The following is a 24213-nucleotide window of genomic DNA, read 5'->3' as shown; positions in this document are numbered from 1 at the left end:
TGTTGTAAAATCTGTCTTTCACAAAAACAAACACAAACTTGGGACTCCTATCTCAAATAATAAGGTACTTTTTACAGGAGTCCTATCTCAAAATATCTGCACAACACAGTAAACACAGTCAGAGTCCAATCTCAGATGATAAAATCACACGAATATCCGGAAGAACAAAGCTCGAGTCAACGGAAGATTCCAAACTCTAAATAACGACAAGTTATCAGCACAAAACAAAGTGCAAATAGGTAAATACACAGGCACCGGTAAAAAACAACAGAAAGAAAGTTTACAGGTGTTCGAATCGAATTCAATCAAAACTTACTGCAAAACTTATTTGACATAAAAAACTGTCACTCATTTTCCAAACGAGTATTACAGTGTTGCTATTATAAATAGGCAAAAGATGCCTAATGTTAATTCAAGAATTGCATTAATATGTTAAATACGTATTAAATATCGCAAAGTTCTGTAGGTAGTAACTTTATTCTTGTATTTTTGTAAATTTAGTTGTTCAATTTTCATTTATTACTTTTGTTATATTACTTATATATTTTTTATTGTTTTAAAATATTCTACTAATTCTACTATGGTTTCTAATGGTAATTCTAAATGGAGCAATGCGATGAAATAAAGAAGCCTCAGGTTAATAGTAACATTATATGAAAATATATTACATCTCTTTTTGACTCATTATACGTCAGAACTTCTTGGTTTCTTGTATGGAGATTACTGGCACTGGTGCTATCTCTGTCTCTCTTACTCTCATACGAAGGATCTAAAAATGAATTTATTAATCCTGGCAGTTTTAATAAGAATAATGAGAAACTCTTATCAAAATATTGCATTGTCATCGGTCCTTGATACGTGTGCAAAGTTCCAAGTTGATCAGACGTTTAGAAATCAGTGAAAATTAAGCTCAAAGATTCCGTTACATACATACATACATACATACATACATACATACATACATACAACCCAAGCTAATAAAAGCGTAGTAAAAAGGGTAGATTAAACAAGAAATCTACATACCAAATTTCATCGTAATCGATTCAGTAGTTTTTGCGTGAAAGAGAAACAAACATCCATACTGACATCCTGACATACTCGCAAACTTCCGCATTTATAATATTAGTAGGATATTGTTTTATATCTTCCTCAAGCCCGGTTCCAGAAGAAATAGGTACTGTTTTTTTTTTTGAACATTAATCATAATATACATACACTGGACGATATAGCTGGCAATAAGGGCGGCGGTGTTCTCATTGCACTGTATGTGGCCCTGGGCGAGGTCGCGCTTCACTTGCAAGCAGAACAGGTACCGGGTGAACTCTTCCTCGAGCCTCGCCGGGTCGGGGGTGTAGAACTTGACGCAGAAACGAAGGGTCGGCTCCAACATCGACAGCCCTAGTTGACGGCATACCGGCTTCTCCACGTCCAGCCAGTGCTAGAAATCAATATACTGATAAAACCAGGTCAATGCAAAAAATATCCCTTTCCATTTTGATTGAACCGGGAGTATTTTTACCGCGTTTAATATTTCGACTTCTTTCCGAGAAATTGCTATAAGTCAGATTTCGCAATCAAAGGGTGTAGAACCATATGGTGGTAAGCTGAAAAGCGGTGGATGCATTCTACTTTGTGGCGAGGAGGTCATCATAAACACAAATAAAGGGCTCCAAATCGCCTGATTAATTAACAAGCCTTATTTTTTTCTTGAGATAAAATGTAAAAATTGTCTTTGAAAATATGGAAGAGAGAACTAACCCTTACACCGTGGGCGTCCTGGTATTCCAGCCCGAAGTAATCAGCTTCCAATAGATGGAGCTGCCGGCACACTTGATCAAACAACACCCGGCCGAAAGCCTTAGCCTGCAACAAAACAAACATCAAAGAAAATAAATATAATTCAACAAAGGAAAATACTTGTTGTCTCATGTTGGAAGAAATTGAAAGATATTAAGAAAGTATTTGCAAAGCAATACAGCATTAGAGTTGGAGTCAGCCAGGTAGCTGACCAAAAAAACTATACCTATATTTTTACCGAAAATAAGTATCGTTTTGTTTTAGCGAAGTTTTGAAGACAACAGCTATTGTATTCATCATAGATGCGATAAATTTGTGACAACTAATTATACAAATTTAAGTATTAAGTTGTTGCTTAAAACTAAATAGAATGTGTTAATTGTAAATTCAATAAATACAAATGTGTGACCATTAGAAAATTAAAAACACGTTCGTATGCTTTGTTTTAGTAGATTGCATGCCTAATATACTGTTCTCGCAAACGGTATAACAAATAATATCACTAAAATATCATACTACTTCGTAGAACTGATGTAGAAATCTTATAAGCACAGATTATATTATAATACTAAACTAGGCATTAGTAAGCGAGTAGCAAACAGCAATCGTATAAAACATGTTTCTGATAATCTAAATAATATTGTATAATAAATATGTATTTCATAATTTCAGGTCCGTAATCACGCAACAAGTAACAGTCACTATGAGTATACTAATTTCCAGATATGTTGCAATCTTTAGTTGTTAATCATAATAATAAAAAATCAGTTTGGTCCTTAAGAACAAAATGCCGTAGAAATCTATCGTTATTTATTTCGCAGCAATGTTGGTAACCGTAGAATTCTTCCATCTAACTAAACAAATTAAGACTATAATCTATACATCAAATTGCTAATCCCAATTTCAATAATAAATTAATTGTTTTCAACTACTTTTTACAACTTGGTAAAACTGTTGACTAGTAAACTTTAAACATCTACCAAATGTTTAGTTTTCCTTGTACGAACGAACCCCGATAGGTACACGCCCCCGCAGGACTCTGATTGGACCGTTACAGAGCTAAGCGGGAATTGCTCAGCCATGAAACCCGCGGTAGTCCCTTGTAACTGTCTGTTGCTAAACAGTATATATCCACTACGTATTTAATTCGCTGCTACGGAATCTTAACAAGGATTTTGGTAGGATATTTTTTTCGCAGCGTAATTTACTTTTTGTACGTGTGATAGCAGCTGTATTGGATCTTATTATATTTTTATTTCCAAGTTACTGGTCGTTTAAATGTAGTAGTTTCAATATTTATGAATTTATGACCTAAGATTTGGTTTATCTAGATAAAAATCTCCGAAATCTGAAGTATGTCCCTGTAGGTACATACATACATATATGGGCTATAGATTGCAACGTAATTATCGCTAAGATTATTTTACTTTGATATTTTATATTTTACTACGATGCTGAAGTGTGTAAATAATAATTGGTGTGGAATGTAGCACCACGCATTATAATATGGTTAATTAATTATCTGTCTACCCCGCAAGGGATATAGATGTGATGATATGTATGTATGTATGTATTATAATAAGGTACAAGATTAATTCTATGGCACAAGATATGTATCCTATCAAAAATATAAACCACAATCATCAATACAAATAATAAATTACCGTTTCATATCGAGAAACGAAATTTATCTTATTTTAACCTCAAAGCAAATCGGATACTTCCGAAAACCGCTTTCATTTTATAAAGTTCAAACAATCCGTTGTGTGCTAAAAGGAAAACGAAACAAATTGCACATCAAAAACAGCATAACATAACACAATAAGAATAGTACAGAATGATAACTCATCTTGTTTTGTAAAAAGAAAAAAAGGGCTATTAACTTATAGAACTCAATAAAATGACAAAGTTTGACAACTCTTGGACAAGGTTGTTAAAGCGGCAGTCCTATTTCGAACACACCAAACTATTTTACTCTGGTCTTCAAGATTTACATACGTCTTAGTTTTGATCCAACGGTTGGACCTGACGGAGAAGGCCTAATGGCATTTATTTACGCGCAAAATGTTTAAACAACTTTAAAAGTTTAAATAGGTATCTCTTAAAAGATTGGTATTTTTGGCGTCGTCATTATTTCCACGAATTATACGGTAAAACCGTAAAAGTTACGGATTGCATTCTTTTTTTGATTTCTAATTAGTCATAGTCATACTGTTAATAAAAAAATTATAATATTTTTGTTAGTAACTCCATGTTTTTGCATATTTTAATAAAAAGCAACGAACAGTAAAATGATAATTCTGTTTATTATGTATTTTGTACTGGTGGCGATGATTTGTAAAGTTCGCGAGACCAATACAAAGATCGGCTTTGATCTCGACAGCGCGCTGTATCGCCTGCATCCTGCACTTTGATATCAACATATTAAAATTATATTTAATAATTTCTCTCAATTAATATGATGTTACTTCCGTTGTAGCTATAATATATCTATATAACCGCTGAGTTTGCAACCGGGAATACGATATGACGGGATGCGTGCATGGATTCGGAATCCTTATATACTCGAATGTGGATGAAGCGAAGGAAATATACAGAGATCGTGGCAATTGGAAAGAGGTAGTCTCTGCCTACCCCTCCGGGAAAGAGGCGTGATTTTATGTAAATAATATAAGATAGCGGTGTATCAAAAATGTGTCTTGTATGCACACTGCACAACCAAAACTTTCGATACAGGCACACTGTTTAGCAAACCTGTAATATTACCCTTAATCTTCAGCATGGCAATAATAAAAATCGTCTTTTCAGCAGCCTTTCACTAAAACCTATCATGTCGTCTCCGCATTACCTTTTTTTTTTTCATTTACATCATAAACCAAAAATATAATTTTGACTCTGTGTGTTTTATACATTTATGAAGTTAAAATCAAACTGTCGTCAGTATATCGCCGGGCCTGGCACCGAATCCTTGTCCTTCACCGGGCGAGTCCCGAAGGGGGGCCGACGTTATAAATAAATACGACCTGTTGTATTACGACGCGTCTCCGGTGGCTCGTACCGTGCCACTGATACTATAAAATTTATGTAGTTGGTTTAAAACTAAGATTTATTATTGTGACATTAGCCTATATCTTTTATCATTGAGTACAATAAAATGAGATTTTGAATTCAAACCTAAAACTTATCCGTACAAAAAGCAACACTCTTGAAATAACTTTTAATGTTCTAAATGGTAAATCAGGAATGTCCTGACTAAAGATCAGATCATGAGTATACTATAACTGATGAGCTTTATTGGAGAAAGATATAAATACGAATAATGCGAAAAAAGTACGTAAGTAGTCGTACAATAGCTGAAAGATGTAATCTTTGTCTACCCGTCGTGGGCAGAGGCGTGTTGAATTAGGCACCACTAGTTAGTGGTTTTTGTTAGTGGCACCACTAGTAGGAGGTTTTGCCTCTTATATTCACAGAAAGATATTTATGAGGACCTACTCAACTCTCCAGGAAAGCATACAGTTATTAATCTACGCAATTTTATACGTTACACTAACTCTAAATTGACGCGGATGACGATATGCGGTTAAAGGCACTTAAAAATAAACTGCAATTAAAATAAAAGCCATTTTCCGTTCCCCATTTATCATGGGAACGCCAACCATTTAACTTCTCTCAGAAATAAACCAACATTTTCCGGGAATCGTCCTTTCGCTCAGCAAATTCCATTAAATGGCCATCTTTCTATTATATTCCTGGAAACCTCCTCGAATATATTGAGGATTCATTGGATCTAAAAGGATATTGTGCCCATAGAATAAGAGTAACGAATATCTCTAAATCAATGGTATTTCCAGACATAAGTGAATCACTATTAGATTATATCCTTAAGGTGTATCGGACATCTGAGGATAAATGACATTGATCACGTTATTTTTAGTTACATATAGTTTATTAGTTTTTCTGGTAAAGCATGTAAAAATCTTAGCTTTACATGCTATACCAGAAAAAAATACAGCTTCAGACATACTTTCGACAGATAAACCGCTAAGCAGTATTTAATAGGAACACGACCATTAAAACCAATAACTAAGAATCGGATATACGCTTTGAAAATAGAGTCAAAAATCACCAAAAAAATAATATTTACACTATTGTCTATTCTCGGTAGACGCCCACCAGGCAACTGGTAAACACGAGCTCAAACCATACAATAAACAATCAGCATTCATTACCGCTCTGGTAATAAACGTGGGACGCTATTATGGCGCGGCAGCGTCAACGGCTTAGCCTATTCGGGAGTCGGACTAATAAAATCTATGATTTTTATAGTTTCGTTTATGATGTGAATTATTGATTAGGAGTTGCTGTTACTAGCGAAATTTTATGAGATAGGAAAGACAAATCATTGTGGAAATATGGAAGCAAACTAAATGAGTCGAACAGAATATGAATCACTGAACTCTGGCGTTTAATAGAAAGGAAATGATAGAAAAATTCCTTTTAAAAATGATAATAAATTATATGTACTAACTATATTTAGAACAGCCGTTGTCTTAACGGAGTAAATATATGTATTCTACTCTTTAAGCAATTAGGGTAACCTGTGTTATTTTTGCTTGGCTATTTATGGAGCCGCAGAGCAGCGTAAAGGATCTACACAAAATTGTCTTTAGAAAAACATTTTTACGCATATAGCTATTTGGATCGAAATGATTTTTTCATAAGGTTTGACATGAACGAGTGTATCAGCTTAGTCTAGCAATTAACAAGAATAGATAAGTCTTATAGGCGATGGCATCCAAGGTCTATATACAGCTGCGTGGCCTCCCAGTCTTTTCGAGATTGGTGGTCCTGTTTACCCCGTAAGGGATAGTCGTGATTATATGAAGTTTTCATTGCAAAACAATACGTTCTTTATGAGAGGTGAATAATAAATTAACTAATAGTTCATATCTGCTTGTCTTATAGGCAAGTATTGTTTTATCATACATCTTCCAATAAACATAACACTCATTGAAATAGTTTTCGAAATTAACATACGAGAACGTATAGAGTCGTCAAGTCACACCTTGCGCGGTGGAAATTTCTCAATGGGCAATACATTAGATATTGAATGACCCTACTCCGAAAATGTCGGCGTCGAGCGTCGCGCAAAATGTGCCCATCCATCAACATTCTACGTATTTACCTCTTGTTACTTGTATGTATTTTATATACACACACACACTACACAACATTTATATGATACCAGCGTAGCGACACGTCTTACCGGTGGTATATTGGTAAGGAAAATCACTTACTTGAAGCATTTTCATCAGAGCTTTTCAATATATCGAAACGCTAAAAAATGAGTGTAAGTACAACAATCTCTGCATAATAATATTTCCGAGAAACAGACTAAAATTTGCAGCAGTACGTCTCCTGCCTAATGACCGGACAACACTTACATCTCTGAACAAAAAGTAACTAAAACCACTAAATAAAATAGAACCTCGCCAGGCTGTCGCATTAAAAATACACAATGTTTTCAGGAAAACGGTCGAATAAGTTTTCCCTGCGAATGTGTCAGGGAAACATTAATTTCTTTTAACAGTACCCGTGTAGGTACTCGTATACCTCTGCGCCCAATTTTCTCATAAAACAATCATAACTGACTAACGTTGGAAGAATTTCGTCAATATACGATTTGATTGAGTTTCGAACACGATCGAAAGTTGCCAAATTTGGCTCTTTGCTTTTCACAAAGGATTTTTCTTCTGTCACAGATTTTGAATAAGTACTTTTTGTAGGACGTCGTCATCTCGAAAACATTATATTAAAACACAAAAAGCTTCCTCCAGACTAGTTTCTACATTCTGGCACCAAAGTGCTTGAAACTGGAACATCTTAATTCTTGTTCAGAGTTCGGAAGAACTTCTTGTTAAAAGGTTAACGTGCTCGTATGCGCTAATAACGAGTGATTGATGTGTTGTGGAAAGTAAATAGATAACTGATTACTCGGTATGACACGACAAAATCCGATATGTAGGTTGATGTTGACTAAAACGACGTTTAGTGGAATCTACATATAGCTTCAAAACTTAGTTTGCATCATCATCAACATAACAATTCTTCATAAACTAACCTCCCTATTTCCAAAAGATTTCTTAGCTCTGAATTTAAAAGTATAAAGACATCACGGCTCTTTGCCGTGATGACTACTTAAACTTAAAAATAATGCGCTTCGTCAGTTAAATAATATCACGATAAAAAAAACCATCGTGAACTCGCAGAGGTGATTACGTACATTAAAAACTTTACGTCACAGTTCAACAAAATTGCTTAACAGGGTGTATTAAACCAGAGGAGTGGAGCTTGGAGAACAATAGGCTCGTTGAGGCAATCAAAGCAGGCTGGGTGAGGCTTCTCGTAAGAATGCGAGCAACCGGCGATATTTGGCGGGGCGCCAGCCGAGATGCGAGATAAGGGATGCCTCAGACATGTTTATCTTGGTAACTGACATATTTTTACTACGCCCGAAGGATATTGTATCGGGACCCGCTGTAGTGGGTGGTTACGCAAGCTTCTGTACTACGAGTATAATAAAGGTTATGGTTGAGTCGTAAAAATAAACATCAGTTTCCCTGTAGATATAATTTTCTTTACCCTTTTTAATTTCTCTGATATAAATACACAAAATTAAAAACAACGTTCTGTCTATTTACACTGAAAAATAACAAGAGGCATCTAAATAATCTTTCTCTGCATAACAAGCCTTCGTCGTAGCAACCATGACACTATAATCAAATTAGCATAGATACGATGCTTATCGCCAAGAACCAGAATGATTCGCGAGTTACCTGGAAACTACAACTGGAAACATAAAAACTTGACCATATGGTAATAGTTACTAACTTATAGTGCTTGGAAGGTGTCGTGTGATTCCAGGCACCGATAGAAAAATGAATAGGACCACTCCATCTCTTCCCATGGTTGTCGTTAATGGTAACTAAGGGATAGGTTTATAAACTTGGGATTGTTCTATTAGGCGATGGGCTAGATGTCACTATTTTAATCTCAATTCTATCATTGAGCCAAACAGCTGAACGTGGCCTATCAGCCTTTTCAAAACTTTTGGCTCTGTCTACCCAGCAAGAAATATAGACGTGATTTTATGTATGTATGTTTGGAAGGTATGCTATTGTGTTCTTTAAATGAAAAGCAAACACATTTACGTAAGCATTAATAATGGTTTCAATTCGATATGAAAGGAATTTTAAAGGCTTTTACTATTCATTAGCCACACTCTTGAATATCAAGTTAATCAACAAAATAATATCACAATTTTCTGTGGAGTATTCTTGGATCAATGGAAAAAAATGAAGCCACTTATTGGAACTTCGTGGACGACTGGACGCTACGTACTTGTGGATAGCCGACAATCTACATTATCGTGATACGAACTAGTTACATACGATTACAATAATTCTCTCACATATAAATCAAGTAATTTACATGGGTATGACATTAACTAGTTTTCAATTATACCCGACCATAACACCTTGTACAATACATAAAGTTCTTTGAAATGGCGATCCCTATAAAAGCTATGCGGCGTGGGCGAAATGCAAGGCTATTTTGAATTTGATCCCCGAGAACGAACGCACAAAATGTCGGCCATAAATCTATCAATTTATTTTCATTGATTTTAAATATTACCCTTCTGAGAACTATAAAGAATGTAATTTGTAATATATAGGTACCTACTAAATGTTAATATGAAATACCAGTTCCTGAAAATATAGGTATCAAACTAGTACGTAACGACGAAGTAGTAAATCTAAAAAAAAATTTTTATTAAGTACTTTAATTCTATTAAGCCAAACAGCTGAACGTTGCCTATCAGTCTTTTCAAGACCGTTAGCTCTGTCTAGCTCGCAAGGGATATAGACGTGACTATATGTATAAGTTAATACATTTTATGGATATTATTCTTGACAACAAAAATCATTGTATGGCGATGATTATTAGAGAACTTAGTTGCAGAAAACGCTGCAATATAGTTTGTTCTGCCGCTTCTACTATTTTCTTTTGAAGACGATATTTATTTGATTTTGACAAAATAAGGAATTACAATATCGATATTAAAGACATAACGATGGTGCGCCTATGACCAAGATATAATTATGTAATTTAAAATTATTTCAATACGGACAATTATTTAGGGATAGTTTGAATACGTAGAATATGTGACATTTGTTTGATATTGAAATCATTATGTAACTTTATTACTATCGTATGTATTTTATGATAACGCTGCCATCGACCTTATCTTTTTTGCCATAACGGCCAATCATGTAGAATCTTATTTTTTACCTATAACAACACTAACTACCCATTGTTAACAAGTAATAAATGAAATTAATTTAAGGACCAATAAAACTGGGATGCTGCAGACAAAGTTAGAATAAAAGAAAACCTCTTATCCCGATGCATGCCCAATACTCTCTTAGGTCAAACCCTATTCTTCAAACCGACATGTCAAGACGGTGCACTGCGGCAAACGGCTAGTTGCACTATCGATTAGTTAATGCTCCAGAAACTTAAAAAAATGAAACGAGCCGCCAAGTGCCCTCCAGATAACGTCGTAGCAGTGAAAAATTAGCCTGTTTATTCTGGACCAGAAAGCGGAAGCGACAGACAAGGATTTTACCAAAAAAAAAATGCAAAAGCGAAAAGGAAACACATTTTCTCTTCAACATTTGCGTTTGACATTAATACCTCATGTCAAATATGGGAAATGGTTTCCATCAAATTAAATAAATTTATGTTTTAGCCCACAGAGTCCCTCTTTCGTCCGAGATCTCTTTGTAAGCAGACGTGCTACGCGGTTCAGTTTATTGTGCTCCATAAGTGTACACGCGAATTTAATTTCTATCAGAATTACATTAGAACGAAATCACATTATAAATAACGAGTACATTTCCGATACTAAAATTAAATAAAATAGCCGAGCAGCGACGGCCAAAGGTCACGGAACGCCACAGCGACGCGAAAAAAGGACATCATATTCTTTGTCTCGCTCCAGCACCGCGCCCCACTCGCGTCGTAGCTGACCGTTTACCAGCGCTACGAAGCTACGACATCACCACCGCCCGCCACCCGATTCCCCTGTGCGAGCCGACTACGAACTACGAGTGCTAACTGTTCTACAACGTTGCCGCTACGACCTGTTGTTTGCACTCTTTTGTTATTGGGTAATTATGGAACTTAATACTATTGCCACGGCGCCCACGTCAAGTGTATTGAATCGATCAGCATCTGACACCACCTTAAATGCGGCGGAAACAAACACTTCCATTAGTCCGCCGTCGCCTAGTTTTGTTTTCCAACGTTTCAAACGGAGAAGGGACGATGATCAGCATGAGTTTGTACTATCAACTTTTAAGGAAGACATGATAAAGTCAATGACAACAATGGTTAAATCACTCCTCACCGAACAAGAAAAAGAACTCAAAAAGATTTCCCCCGCTCTTTTAGAAATAAAACAAACAAACGCTAATATTGAAAGTTCAATTACTTTCCTTACGGAACAAAATAGAGAACTAAAAAATACAATAGAATCATTAAAGTCTCAAGCCAAGAAGGATAGAGAATACATAGTACTTTTAGAAGAGAAAATAGAGGATTTACAGCTTTCAAATAGGAAAACAAATCTGGAAATAAAAAACGTACCCAAGCAGGAGAAAGAAACGAAAGAAGATTTAATCAATATGACACTGTCCCTATCTAAAACAATTGGCTGTGAAATGAATAAAAAAGATATAAGTGATATATATAGGATAAAGAGTAAGAAAATTAACCAGACCAACTCTCCTATTATCGTGGAGACTTGTTCCTCGCTCCTGAAAGCATCAGTACTCAAGGCATGTAAAACTTATAATATCCGTCATAGGGATAAACTTCGAGCTAAACATTTGGGACTCTTAAAAAACGAGGAAGCACCAGTATTCGTCTCAGAACAACTGACAGCCCGTGGATCACGACTTTATTTCCTAGCCCGTGATTTGGCAAAATCTAGTAATTATAAATACTGCTGGACAGCCTACGGGAAGGTCTACATCAGGAAGGACGACGTTTCGCCAATCATAAATATTAAATCGGAATCACAGGTACAAAGTCTCATACAGACATCCTGACTAGCTCTAAGTACTCACGTTTTCGTTCTGCTTTTTTCGAAAAATTACACATTTTACATTAATTACCATAATAAATATATTATGCTAGAAACAAAAATTACGGCTTCTTCATTTAACAATACAATATGTAAGGACTATCATATTAGGACACTATTATACAACCTTAAAAAGATAATTACTATAAACACACATTATAATATAAATATTCCATCTCTTTTTCTTACAAACCACACAGTGAAGTTATATGATCAACATAAAAGTAAAATAAACAACAATTATTTAACTACAACTAATATAAACCCCTCAATAAACTATGGATAACTCACTCGAAACAATACATGAAATAGATTCTTTCAAAGTTGCTTATTCAATTGAAAGTCAGTTCGAAGATTTTGCAAAATATACCCATTCCCAAGCATCTGATTTAACTTTAATCACTCAAAACATACGCACCGTATATAGAAATATTGACGACCTCCAACTTTCTCTTACCAACTTTAATTTTGAAATTGATCTTTTACTTTTGACCGAATGTAGACTAAATCAAAATAGGACTATTGTGCCCATCCCAAATTATTCCTCTTATAGTACAAAAAAATTATTAAATCAAAACGACGGAGTTGTAGCATACATTAAAAATTGTCATAAAACAAATGTTAAAGAAATAATACTTGATCATGCGTCTTGTCTGCAAATCACCATACAAAATTATACTATTCTCGCGATATATCGATCACCTTCTAATATTAATGCCGATAAGTTTATAACATCTCTTAATAATCATTTAGAAGTCATTAAGTCATGCTCAAATATTATAATTTCAGGAGATATTAATATAAACATTATTTGTAAGACCAATGAAAATCCGTACGAGAGGTCAAACAGGCTACATTATTTAAATATGTTGGCAATGCACGGACTTATTCCAGGGCATTATTTTCCAACGAGAGACGGATCTTGCTTGGACCATTTTATTTTAAAATTAAATAATTACAACTCACAACCTCACATTGCTGTGTTGGATTCAACAATTACAGATCACCGAATGGTTTTTCTAAAGTTACTTAATATATTAAACAAAAATAAAAACAAAACAACTAATATTAAAACTACAATTAATTATGAGCAGGCGCTTACCTGTCTAGAGAGCTATGACTTTAATGAATTTTTACTTTGTAAAGATCCTAATATAATTACAACGAAATTAATAAATATCATCCAAAAGTGTCTATCTGAAAATACTACTTCTGCAACAATTACCAATAAAAATAGAGTTATTAAACCATGGATCACCTTAGGAATTCTGAGATGTATACGGAACAGAAACGCACTACAACGTAAAGTTAAATCGGATCCGAATAATTAAATACTCAAAATAACCTATCGAAGATATCGCAATTACTGCAATAACTTAATCAAAAAGCTAAAATTTAAATATCATAAGCAACAATTGGAAAGAGCTAAAAATAATCCAAAGAAAATATGGAATACTATAAATGAAATTACAAACCGAAAAGCATCTAAATCACCTAACTCAGACTTATCAAATTTAAAATCTAATCCGAAAGAATCTGCTAACGCTGTCAACGACTACTTTGCAAATGTCGGAAGGTCTCTGGCTGAAGACATTCTTTCTAAAAATTCCTTACCTAACGGCAATCTATATAAATCACCTCCAAATATAACTTCTCCCCCCACCAGAAATAGCGCCTCATCGTTTGTGCTCTTGGAAACTGATCACGAGGAGGTCTATTCTGTCTTAATGGGCTTAAAAACTGACAGTTCGCCGGGAGTAGATAAAATCCCAACAATATTTCTTAAAATGGCAAACCACATACTAGTTCCTGTAATTACCCACCTAGTTAACTTATGTTTCAGCCTAGGTGTATTTCCTCAGGAGCTTAAAAAAGCTGTAATCACACCAATTCACAAGGGTGGGACTAGAGACGATGTGAGTAATTACAGGCCTATATCGATTTTATCTGTCCTTTCCAAAATATTGGAGAAATTATTAAATTCGCGATTAATTAGTTATCTGAACAAGTTTCTGTTAATATCGAAATCGCAATTTGGTTTTAGATCTAAGATATCGACGGAGGACGCGGTAGCTGCTTTAACTACTTTTATAGTTGAACATGTTGATAAAGGCAATAAATGTACCTCTGTTTTCTTGGATCTGAAAAAAGCCTTCGACACCGTCTCTATTCCAATTCTTGTGAGGAGGCTTGAAAGCATAGGCATAAGAGGCGCTGCTTTGGATTTGTTCAAAAGCTACCTTAGTGAACGTAAACAAATGGTTAAAGTGGATGGTATCATTAGTGAAGAGGCCGATATTGTTTTTGGAATCCCACAAGGTTCAGTCCTTGGTCCGACGCTTTTTCTCATTTACATAAATGACCTCTGTGACATGGTAATCCCGAACGGTAAAATAGTATCCTATGCAGACGATACCGTACTGGTCTTTGTTGGAGATACGTGGGAAAGGGTACGGCATTCGGTGGAAGAGGGTCTCATCAGGGTGTCGAATTGGCTTAACTCAAATTTACTCACTTTGAATAAAAGTAAGACAAATTATATGTGCTTCACTAAATATACCTCTACTCAACCAGCAGAAGACTTTGAAATAAAAATACATAACTGCAATTACATTTCCAACTTGCCCTGTGATTGTCCAGCTATCACAAAGGAAAAAACTGTAAAATACCTCGGCGTCATGTTAGACCAACGCTTATCCTGGCACTCACACCTGGAATTACTTATGAGCCGAATAAGAAAATTAACATGGACTTTTAAGACCTTAAGACATATCGCCAATAAAGCATTATTGAAACAAATATACATATCTCTGGTCCAGTCTGTTCTCGGGTACTGTATTCCGATTTGGGGTGGCGCAAACAGAACCAAATACTTAGACCTAGAAAGGGCACAACGAGCTCTGCTAAAGGTTATTCATTTTAAACCTTATCGTTTTCCTACAGAGACCCTGTACACACTGAGCGACGTTTTGACCGTAAGAAAACTATTCATATTGAACTCAGTACTAAAACTTCATAAGTCACTGTCTTTCGACCCCAGACTCTTGTTAAAGCGTAGGAAGCATGTGGTAGCCCCAATATATGTATTCAAAACCGCTTTTGCCAAAAGACAATTTTTACACTTATCTTCACATCTATATAACCAGTTAAATAGAGAGTTAAATATATACCATCTAACTAGCCGTAATTGTAAAATACTTATAAACAACTGGCTGAAATCCCAAACATATGAAGAAGTCGAATCACTTTTATCTAGAATTAACTAAATTCCACCCCATAATGTTTAGTTTAAATTGTATAATTGCTTTCTGTTATTTGCATGTTTGTTCCTGTTATTTTTATTGATTTTAAGCACTAAAACCTGTAATTGCACATTGTCTGCAAATAACATATATTTAATTATTTAAGAGCGGGTCTTTCTAACACAGGTTTATATAACTTAAAAGAAAGGCCCAACCTTGGTTCTAAAAATGTAATTTTTTTCAAGACAATAAAGAATTTATTTATTATTTATTATTTACAGAGTACTTTGTGTAACACGAAAATTTAAGCCGCATTTGTTTTTAATGCTTATATCGTGTGTGGGTGTGGGTTTGCGATGAAGAACTATTGCTTTCTCGTACAACTTATGAAAATCAATCAACGGCAAAAGAAATTGTTCTCTCAAACTAAATTGTACAGCGTTACCGCTACTAGTCAATCGAAATGCAGCTTCAGAGAGGTCTCGGTCGAACCCAGCAGCGAGACGCTATGTACCAGAAGTTATATTTTGTTTGCAGCTACGTGACCTAGGTCTGCAGCAATATTGAAATGGAATATTTCAACAGGACTCCGTTGGAGTGTAATGGGAGATTGGAAGTTTCTGGAAAATTGCACTTCGTATCTACGTCCATGTAGTCTTCACTTTATCTTCACTTTATCTTCACTTTAGAATAAAAATGATAAAAGATATAAGAAATAAAGCTGAATATTGCGCCCTGATTGAAACTTATTGTATTTATTCAGAGTATGTCTTGAAATTGAACATATGTACTAACATCATTATGTAAGCACATAGTCATTGTCAATGAATTTTAAGCAATGTTTACAGGGGTGGATTTCTTTTTCTTTTTTGTTATTACTAAAATGATAATTAATATTAAAATCTTGATTTCTCTTTATATTAAAATCCTAATTTACTAAAACGAGGTAATGAAAACTATAAAATGCTTTAATTTCTACGAGACAAACCTGTTTTTATTTGTGTTACGCCTTACGTCATAAAATGGTTCTCACCTAAATTGTGGTTACAGATTTGATGATCACGATCGAGATTAAAACATTTCTTGCATGGCCTTCAAAATGTTGTGTAAAAATTAAACGTTTAGATGATAAGAGATACAAGAACAAAGAAATCTATGAAAACAACAGAACAGTAAAAATGCAAACTGCATGAATCATGTAGTCTTACGAAAAAAGAGTTCTATTATACCTAATGGAAATATACGGCACGATCTTAGATTAGGTGTTACATCAAGATAAATAAAAAGCAAAGCTAATGAAATGTTGATTATTACCACAATTTGCACAAACAGATAAAAATATGACCATTTACCTCCATAAACCTACGTCAGGCTAATAGAAAACATACTGTTTATTTGCAACGTTTTTTAGTTGCTTGTCGTAATGCGGTCTCCGTACCCGCAACAAGTGTAATGGAAAGAGATAATCGTATGTAAAACAGGTAATTTTAAAAGCCAAATCATATAATTATGCGAAGACGTAAAGATAAACAGGTAATAAAATAAATCTGAAAAAAAGCCCATTTTTTTAACTGACACCATGAAATCAGGTTATCAATCATCCGGCTTTTCAGTTCATCCGAGATGAACAACTGTTAACAATGTAAAAGAATTCATAACGCTTTCGTTTCAATTGGCAACTGTGCCGAACACAAATAGAATGAGCAGGGGTGATTGGAATTCAAGCGAAGTGCAAGGACGTGAAGCGGGACTACATATCAGCACGTACTAACACTGTCAACAGGATACGGTCTTACTGAGATAGTATGTTTGTAGTTGATAGAGTAGAGGTACATTGTCCTGCAAAAGGCTGATGATCAGATCTCCCCCTGGCTAACATACTATGAGGGAAACCCCAATTGAATATACAATTTCAACTAAATAGGCTATTTGACTGTATTAAAAATATACATTTCTTTTATGTCATCAGTCTTAATATTATTTTTTTCAAGCGATTTTTAATAACGCGAGATAAAAATATTGCATTATTTAAACAAAATCCGTCTCAGAAAATTAGGTTTTTATATGCAGCTGTCACGTGACTAAAAACGAAAGTGATTGGCTCTTTCTATTATGACGTCAATTATCTATAAACAGACTGTGGATCGTACCGTTCCTTAGTGTTCGCTATTATTTTTCAAGATTTTATAAGTGTTTGATCGCTCAGGATTACTCAGATAACATAGGTATTTAATAATGGAAACCAATTCCGCGAAAGCTGACAGTCGAAACCTACAAAAAGTGGACGCAATAATGGTTGGAAGAAGAAATCTGGATTGTCTTCTTCAAAGACAATCCAGATTTCTATGCTGCCGAACTGAGGAATGTGAAAACATCAATGTAAGTATATCTTGGTAACCACTGATCTTAGATCATGATCTGAAACCACTTCTTGCGAATATTCAAATCCATCGGCATAGAAAAAAACAGTTTCGTAGGAGATTTTATTGTTGTATTAGTGCATTGAGGCACTGCACAACATTTATAGGAACTCATTTTAATAATTTTGACACATATGACGTGGCACAAGTTAAATAAAACAAGAGAAAATCAAAACTTTTCGAAATAACCAACTAGATTTGTATGATATTTACACGAAATTTACGTCACTGCATGCCATGGCCACCATATTGCTAAAAGTCGCGTTTTGGCGGCATATTTGAATATTTCATTTTCTTTTTCGATTTTTTAATAAAATAGCTGTAATAAAGGCAGAAAAGTATTTTTGTAGGGCTCCTTATAAACAAATAAATACCCTAAGATAGTTTTTAGAACTTTGTCAAATAGCCTATTGCCTGTAGGTTGTTTTTCGATAACATTTTATATTCTAGCATGGAACTTATAACTTAATGAAGATGAAAATGTTGAAACAGAGATGAATCGTAAGCACAAAAAATAAATACAAGAACACAAAATCATTAATATTGCAGTAGTGGACAAGACGCTGTCAACATAACTGATTTAATGTTAAGGATAAACCTGATTTATTACGCGGACATGAGGACAAAATGTCACTGAACTGATATCTGGGTCAGAAATGAGGGGTGGCCAAGCCACCCTGCCACCCCGCAAACGAGATAGGAGGAAACATTGTTGAAAAGTCAAATAGTGAAGAGCAGAAGGACCCTATAACTAAAAGGATTCAACAAGCCACACGTTACATAATGTACATATGGTCCCAAAGTTATTGACTGTAAAGCCTGGATATCAGAGCCGATAATTTCCCTTCAATTATTATAATAACACGTTAAATATTTAATGATCTTCTAATGTTATTATGAGAAAATATTAATATCTTCATTTTCAGACATCTTACAAGTATCAATCATGAATCGCAAGTATGCGAATACGATTAAAAAAAAATTAACCGGTACTAATTAGTTTGATTAAATTCGTGCCAGTTAATAAGACTTTATAATTCAAATTAACGCATCGACATTGACTAGACAGACACTGTGGCAACGCTGTATTTGTTGTTCTATTGACATGTACGAGTATGATTTATATGACAAAATGGTAGTATGACATCATCCGAGTGGTTATTACGATACAAAGTAGGTAGTTAGTAGTTCTATGAAAATTGAGCTCGAGCGACTTATGAAGTTAATTTTAACTGGTAAAACATTTACATCTGCTATTACAGAATATAAAAAAAGGGTTCACTTAAAGTCTAAAGATAACAAAAATAAAATTAAATACTATTAATTGATGACTGGCAAATGCTACGAGTAATATTAAAATTAATAAGAGAGAGAAAGACACCCTAATATCCTGCAGATATATCAAAGGCAAAGGACAGAGTCTCTTCTTATATTTACTTCCTAAACTAACAAAGACAGTGGCAGTAATAGGCGTCAGTGGGAAAATTAATGATACGTAGAGACTAAGACCAACATTATGGTCGGACAGAGTTGTAATTAGCGTTCGATGGAAGCAATTATTGACTTGCAATACGAGGCGTGCCTCAAGGTCGAATTATAGGTCCACTAGGATATAGTGGTTAATGTATCATTTAAGTTAATTGTTAGGTTTTACAAAATTGAAGTCAATAAGTCCATTAAAAATCCATGATAAAGTAATATTCACAAGTGTAGAATAAGGGTTCAATGGGATAAAAAGGTGAACCTATCACAGGTGACAGTCTCTCTTCAATTCCAACTCGAAAAATGGTATGTAATAATAATAGAATAATGTATATGTACAAACTCAAAACACCCCAGAGTGGATGAAATTTTACAATAAAAAACTTTAATCAACTTTTTAAGACTGCAAGGGAAAAGTTGGATGAATAATTTGGCAACTACCTACATTTGAAACAATGCCACATAAAATAGCAGTTGGAAAAGTGATTACTCAAATAGCGTTATGCCATTCAAGGTTTCGTTCAAATTTAATTTTCCTTATTTTGCAAAATTTCTAATTGGTTGATTTCAACTTTTAAAGTCAATTTGCCTGTAATTAAAAAAATCCAATATCTTTGATACGTAAAGGAGTTTAGCTAATTTGTTCTACATATTTACAGGCACAGGATAAATATAGGCTGGTAATTAGTGAATTCTACGATACTGACTAGCATAGAACCCACGCATCCACGCTTACTCGATTAAAATTACCTCATAGCTTCGATTAAAGGGAGAAACAACAAACATCTGCTCCCTGCTCTAGTACAGTTTAAATTGGGTACAAATTATACGACATAAATTGAGACGTAAAGAAAGAATTGAATTGTACGTATCGACGACGCACAGATGATGCTCGTTAACGCGCTTTGAACCAAATTCAAATGCATAAAATAAAGGTTTGACAGTGACATGTGAATATCCCATTTTTTTATATATGAACTATATATATGAATCAGGGTGGCACAATACAAAGTGCTACCCCTTTTTCAACGTGAGGACTAGATTATCTTATGATAGTTTTGAATTTCGGAAATCGTTCCAAAACATGTAATGTATGCCTTATCAAAACAAAATAATACATTGGACAAATAGGACATGGAATCTGAAGCCAAAAGCTGAAAAAGCATTAATATTCATACTAAAGCCTACTAATATTATAAAGCGAAATTCTATCTGTCTGTTATGCTTTCACGCCCAAATCAATGAACCGATTTTGACGAAATAAGGTTGACAGACATGGAGTTGACCCTGCAGAAGAACATTAAGCTATTTTTATTGCGAAAAAAGGTGGAGAAGACCACGCGCCGTTAAAAGCTAGTTAATCATTAACGTAAAAGAGAGCTTGTGTTTGTTTGTCCGTCTTTCACGTAAAAACATTAACTCAACCGATCTCCATGAAATGACACGGTGTACTTAAAATACGTGCGGGCCGCGGGCAAGGATAATAGAGGAGTGAGCATAAAATAACAATATAGGAAGAGATATATAATGAGAACAAACACGAAGCGTCCTAGCGACGAAATGGGCACATTAAAAGTCTGTTATAGAAAAAATATTGAACACGAAGATATAATTAAATGACATTTAGTTTACGTAAGCATGAGCATTAAAAGCCGATCGATTCTCGGCTCATTAACTTTTGAAGAGATGCTAGTCTGGACTTGGCCTATATATTTTATGTTTTTTTAGGATTCCGTACCTACCTAATAGGTAAAAACGCAACCCTATTACTTAGCCTCGGCTGTCTGTCTGTCCGTCCGTCTATCACCAGGCTGTATCTCGTAAACCGTGATTGCTAGAAAGCTGAAATTTAAGCGACATAGCCAAAGCGGTAGCGGCATGGCCTGACATCATCATCACACGACGTGACCGATGGAATATAGGAAGCTCATCCACACGCCTTCAGAAAACCTACATTCTGACAATCTATCAAGAAACTTTTTATGTTTTACTGTTACGTTTCCACGGGAATGCAATTATATATGTAAGCTATCTCTGAAAGAGATGTTTATTGCTTGTTCCAGCATGCAGACAATGGACTATCACGGTACCCCTCACTCAAAATCGTCGGTAATTTAGTAACTGGCTACTGACTAAGCCGTGAGTGTTGCATCCCTTATATTTTTTTAGCCTTTGACATAATGAAATTGAAAAAGTTTTTTATGATGCATCCAATTAGGATATGCTTGAAGAATTAGACAGAAGAGAGAAGATAAATAGAGTGAGCTACCCAAATCTCCACCCACCTGTATCTGAAACATGGAGATGGAGTCATCCAACATCTGGACCCTGACTGCTAGCATCTTGCCGCCCTTCTTGGGCGTGGCCGGGGGAGTCCGGGAGCCGCCACCTGCCCCGTCCACGCCCGCAGGGGTGCTGGCCGAGTGATGCATGCGGCCTGTTGAAAATTAAAAGCATTACCATCAAGGAAATGAGTTTTACATTATATTACCACTGGTGTAATAAACAAAACTTCTTACCAGGCAGGGTGTGGTATCCGATGGTGGACAGATGCCCGGTGGAATTTGAGCTACCCGGTGGCAAGTCGGAGTCCATCATTTTGCAATATCATTGATCCGTTGTACACTCAAACTGCCCATCCCAGGGGTCCATGTCGCTGTTTCTGCTGTACGTGCTGTACATTGAGATAGGTTGATTTGGCTGTCTGTTCGAGGTTTGTACCTGTTAACAAGTTTTTTTTTATTCTCTCACAAAGAATGATAAAATCCTCTTCAAAAATTTTTTTTCACTTGTGATCTGGTTGTCCCTTCCGTGGCCCTGGGGGCTAATGTTATTTTTTTTAATTTTTAGTAACTTCAAAGTGGAAAGCTTTAGTCTGTATATTGCCTAACTATTTAGAATTAAATTGCACTGATTGAAATTCTATCACCAATGGAAAGGTGCTTCAAGCTTTTTAACAAAACTTTGTAAAAAAAAACTTAATTAAGACAAACAGACCTGCCTATGATATGGGCATAAAATCTTTCCTATATGATTTTGAGTAAAAAATTATAAAACTTTGATTATGGATGTCACTAGGAGACAAATTAAAGTACAAATGTGCATTCAAAATCTAAATGCATATTGGTGTCACAGCAGAAAGCAATTTGGAAAAACTATCAAAAGTTTTCACAATAGTAAGAAAAGTTACTGCAGAACTATTACTACATACATACATACATACATATGATCACGTCTATATCCCTTGCGGGGTAGACAGAGCCAACAGTCTTGAAAAGACTGAATGGCCACGTTCAGCTATTTGGCTTAATGATAGAACCGAGATTCAAATAGTGACAGGTTGCTAGCCCATCGCCTAAAAGAGGAATCCTAAGTTTATAAGCCTATCCCTTAGTCGCCTTTTACGACATCCATGGGAAAGAGATGGAGTGGTCCTATTCTTTTTTGTAATAGTGCCGGGAACCACACGGCACTATTACTCTCTAGTAATAATGAGTTGAAGTATTCAAAACATAAGTAACATTAATACACTTTAAACCAGAATTTACTCAAGTTCTAAATGACCTGACAGTAGGTTAAATACTGCAATCTTTGCCTAGACTATAATAAAAATAAGGGAAGCAAAAAATGCCAAAGTACCATAAAAGGGCCACCATTTACATGCATGAGTATCACAATCAGATATTCTTGCTTTTGAAACTGTCTCCACAGGGTTCTGCCTGATTTAAGATTTAAGCATACATATAATAAAATATGCATATGAGAAAAAAATTACAAATTGTCATTACAAATCTGATTCAATACTAAGTATAAGTAAGTGTATGAATGATTTAAATTGTAAGACTAATTAATTTATATATCAATGAAACAAAATGATGACTTTGATGTGTAAAGAAAAAATTGAATTAACTTATCATACCTCAGTCTTATCAGTTTATCAATGAAATGAAGCCCTGCTTGTTGCAGTTTTATTTAAACAGTAGTGAATACAACCTCAATACTAAATTACAGCACCACTAATTACAAACGACAAATTTCCACCACTAGTTATTTCAGCAATTAAGCACCACTGTCGCAAAATCAACTTATTGCACACTGGATGCAAAACCGGCGGCGCCCTACTTTACACCCTTAGACATAAATAGTTAGCTTCAATGCAATAACCAGAAAATAGGTCAACGGAGGTGTGCCCGGCCACCCCGAGAGAGACAACAGACGCACTGCCTCCGCCGGCCGCGCATCATCTAATAAGGCTTTGCAATATTTTATTACCCCTACACGGCCCTCTACCTGCTCTTTACAAATCAAGCAAATAATTTATGAGCACAATTGACGTGGTGTGTAAACATAAATCACTATAAACTTATCGTAACTTACTTTCTAACAGGCGCAGATGAGGGAGAAAACCGACGACGCACTGAAACCCCAACTACCGATCTGGGGGCACTTAGTCATTGATCTAATTGCTTATTTGATTAATTACCACGTTTCACGGAAACAAGCATTTATTAAAACACAGTCACTGGAATTAAATTGCACGTCTTTCGTCGTCGTTTAATCGCGCACAAACAATACACACACCCTGTGAGAAATGTCTAACCGCCATATTTATTTACTTAAATGGTGTGCTGAGGGTTGCCATTGCCAGTACCATAACTATACTATTAGTTATTAGTCTTTCGCAAAGAACTAATGCCGCTATTAAGTCTAGTAAGCTCTAAGCTAAGAGTCTGAATATTGAATAGTGTAATAAAAGTTTAATAAAGAATTATTATGAGCGTGTGGCCAAAGTACCCTGTACAGATAGATTATACGTATTTTAATAATGAACAAAATATTGGCCTCCTTGTCACAAGCTACTGTTTTATTTTTATTATGTTGGACATAGGTATGTAGATGTATTATTAGTTTTGAACATAGATATTTATGAAAAAAATTGAGACACCCCTTCCAAACTTACGAATTTTCCATCAACAAAGATGGAACGGGTATAACACGGTGGAATATCGTTATAATGTCTTTGGCCTTTTGTGACTTTGACATTTCAAAAACTTGCTCA

General features: G+C 35.1%; 1 protein-coding gene across 6 annotated transcripts in view; it reads right to left on the bottom strand.

Annotated features, from left to right (window-relative positions):
- LOC106139310 (FERM, ARHGEF and pleckstrin domain-containing protein 1-like) overlaps window positions 1–23769 on the bottom strand; it is a 59747-nt gene extending 35978 nt beyond the window's left edge. For 5 of the 6 annotated variants that reach the window (XM_060954096.1, XM_060954106.1, XM_060954103.1 and 2 more), the window contains exons 1-5: window positions 23532–23769; window positions 21674–21875; window positions 21440–21591; window positions 1759–1863; window positions 1216–1438 (exon numbers count right to left, since the gene is read on the bottom strand). In XM_060954096.1, the coding sequence (XP_060810079.1) occupies window positions 1216–1438; window positions 1759–1863; window positions 21440–21591; window positions 21674–21752 (559 nt within the window). In that variant the 5' untranslated portion in view covers window positions 21753–21875; window positions 23532–23769. Of the gene's footprint in view, window positions 1–1215; window positions 1439–1758; window positions 1864–21439; window positions 21592–21673; window positions 21876–23073; window positions 23362–23531 lie in introns of those variants that run through there. The other variant, XM_060954102.1, reaches the window with a different exon arrangement.
- Between the last annotated feature and the right edge of the window lie 444 nt (window positions 23770–24213).

This window comes from Amyelois transitella, chromosome 4, assembly GCF_032362555.1.
Source record: "Amyelois transitella isolate CPQ chromosome 4, ilAmyTran1.1, whole genome shotgun sequence".
Lineage (NCBI taxonomy): Eukaryota > Metazoa > Arthropoda > Insecta > Lepidoptera > Pyralidae > Amyelois > Amyelois transitella.
Note: the sequence above shows the minus strand (reverse complement) of the source record. Positions and strands in the feature narration are given on the sequence as shown.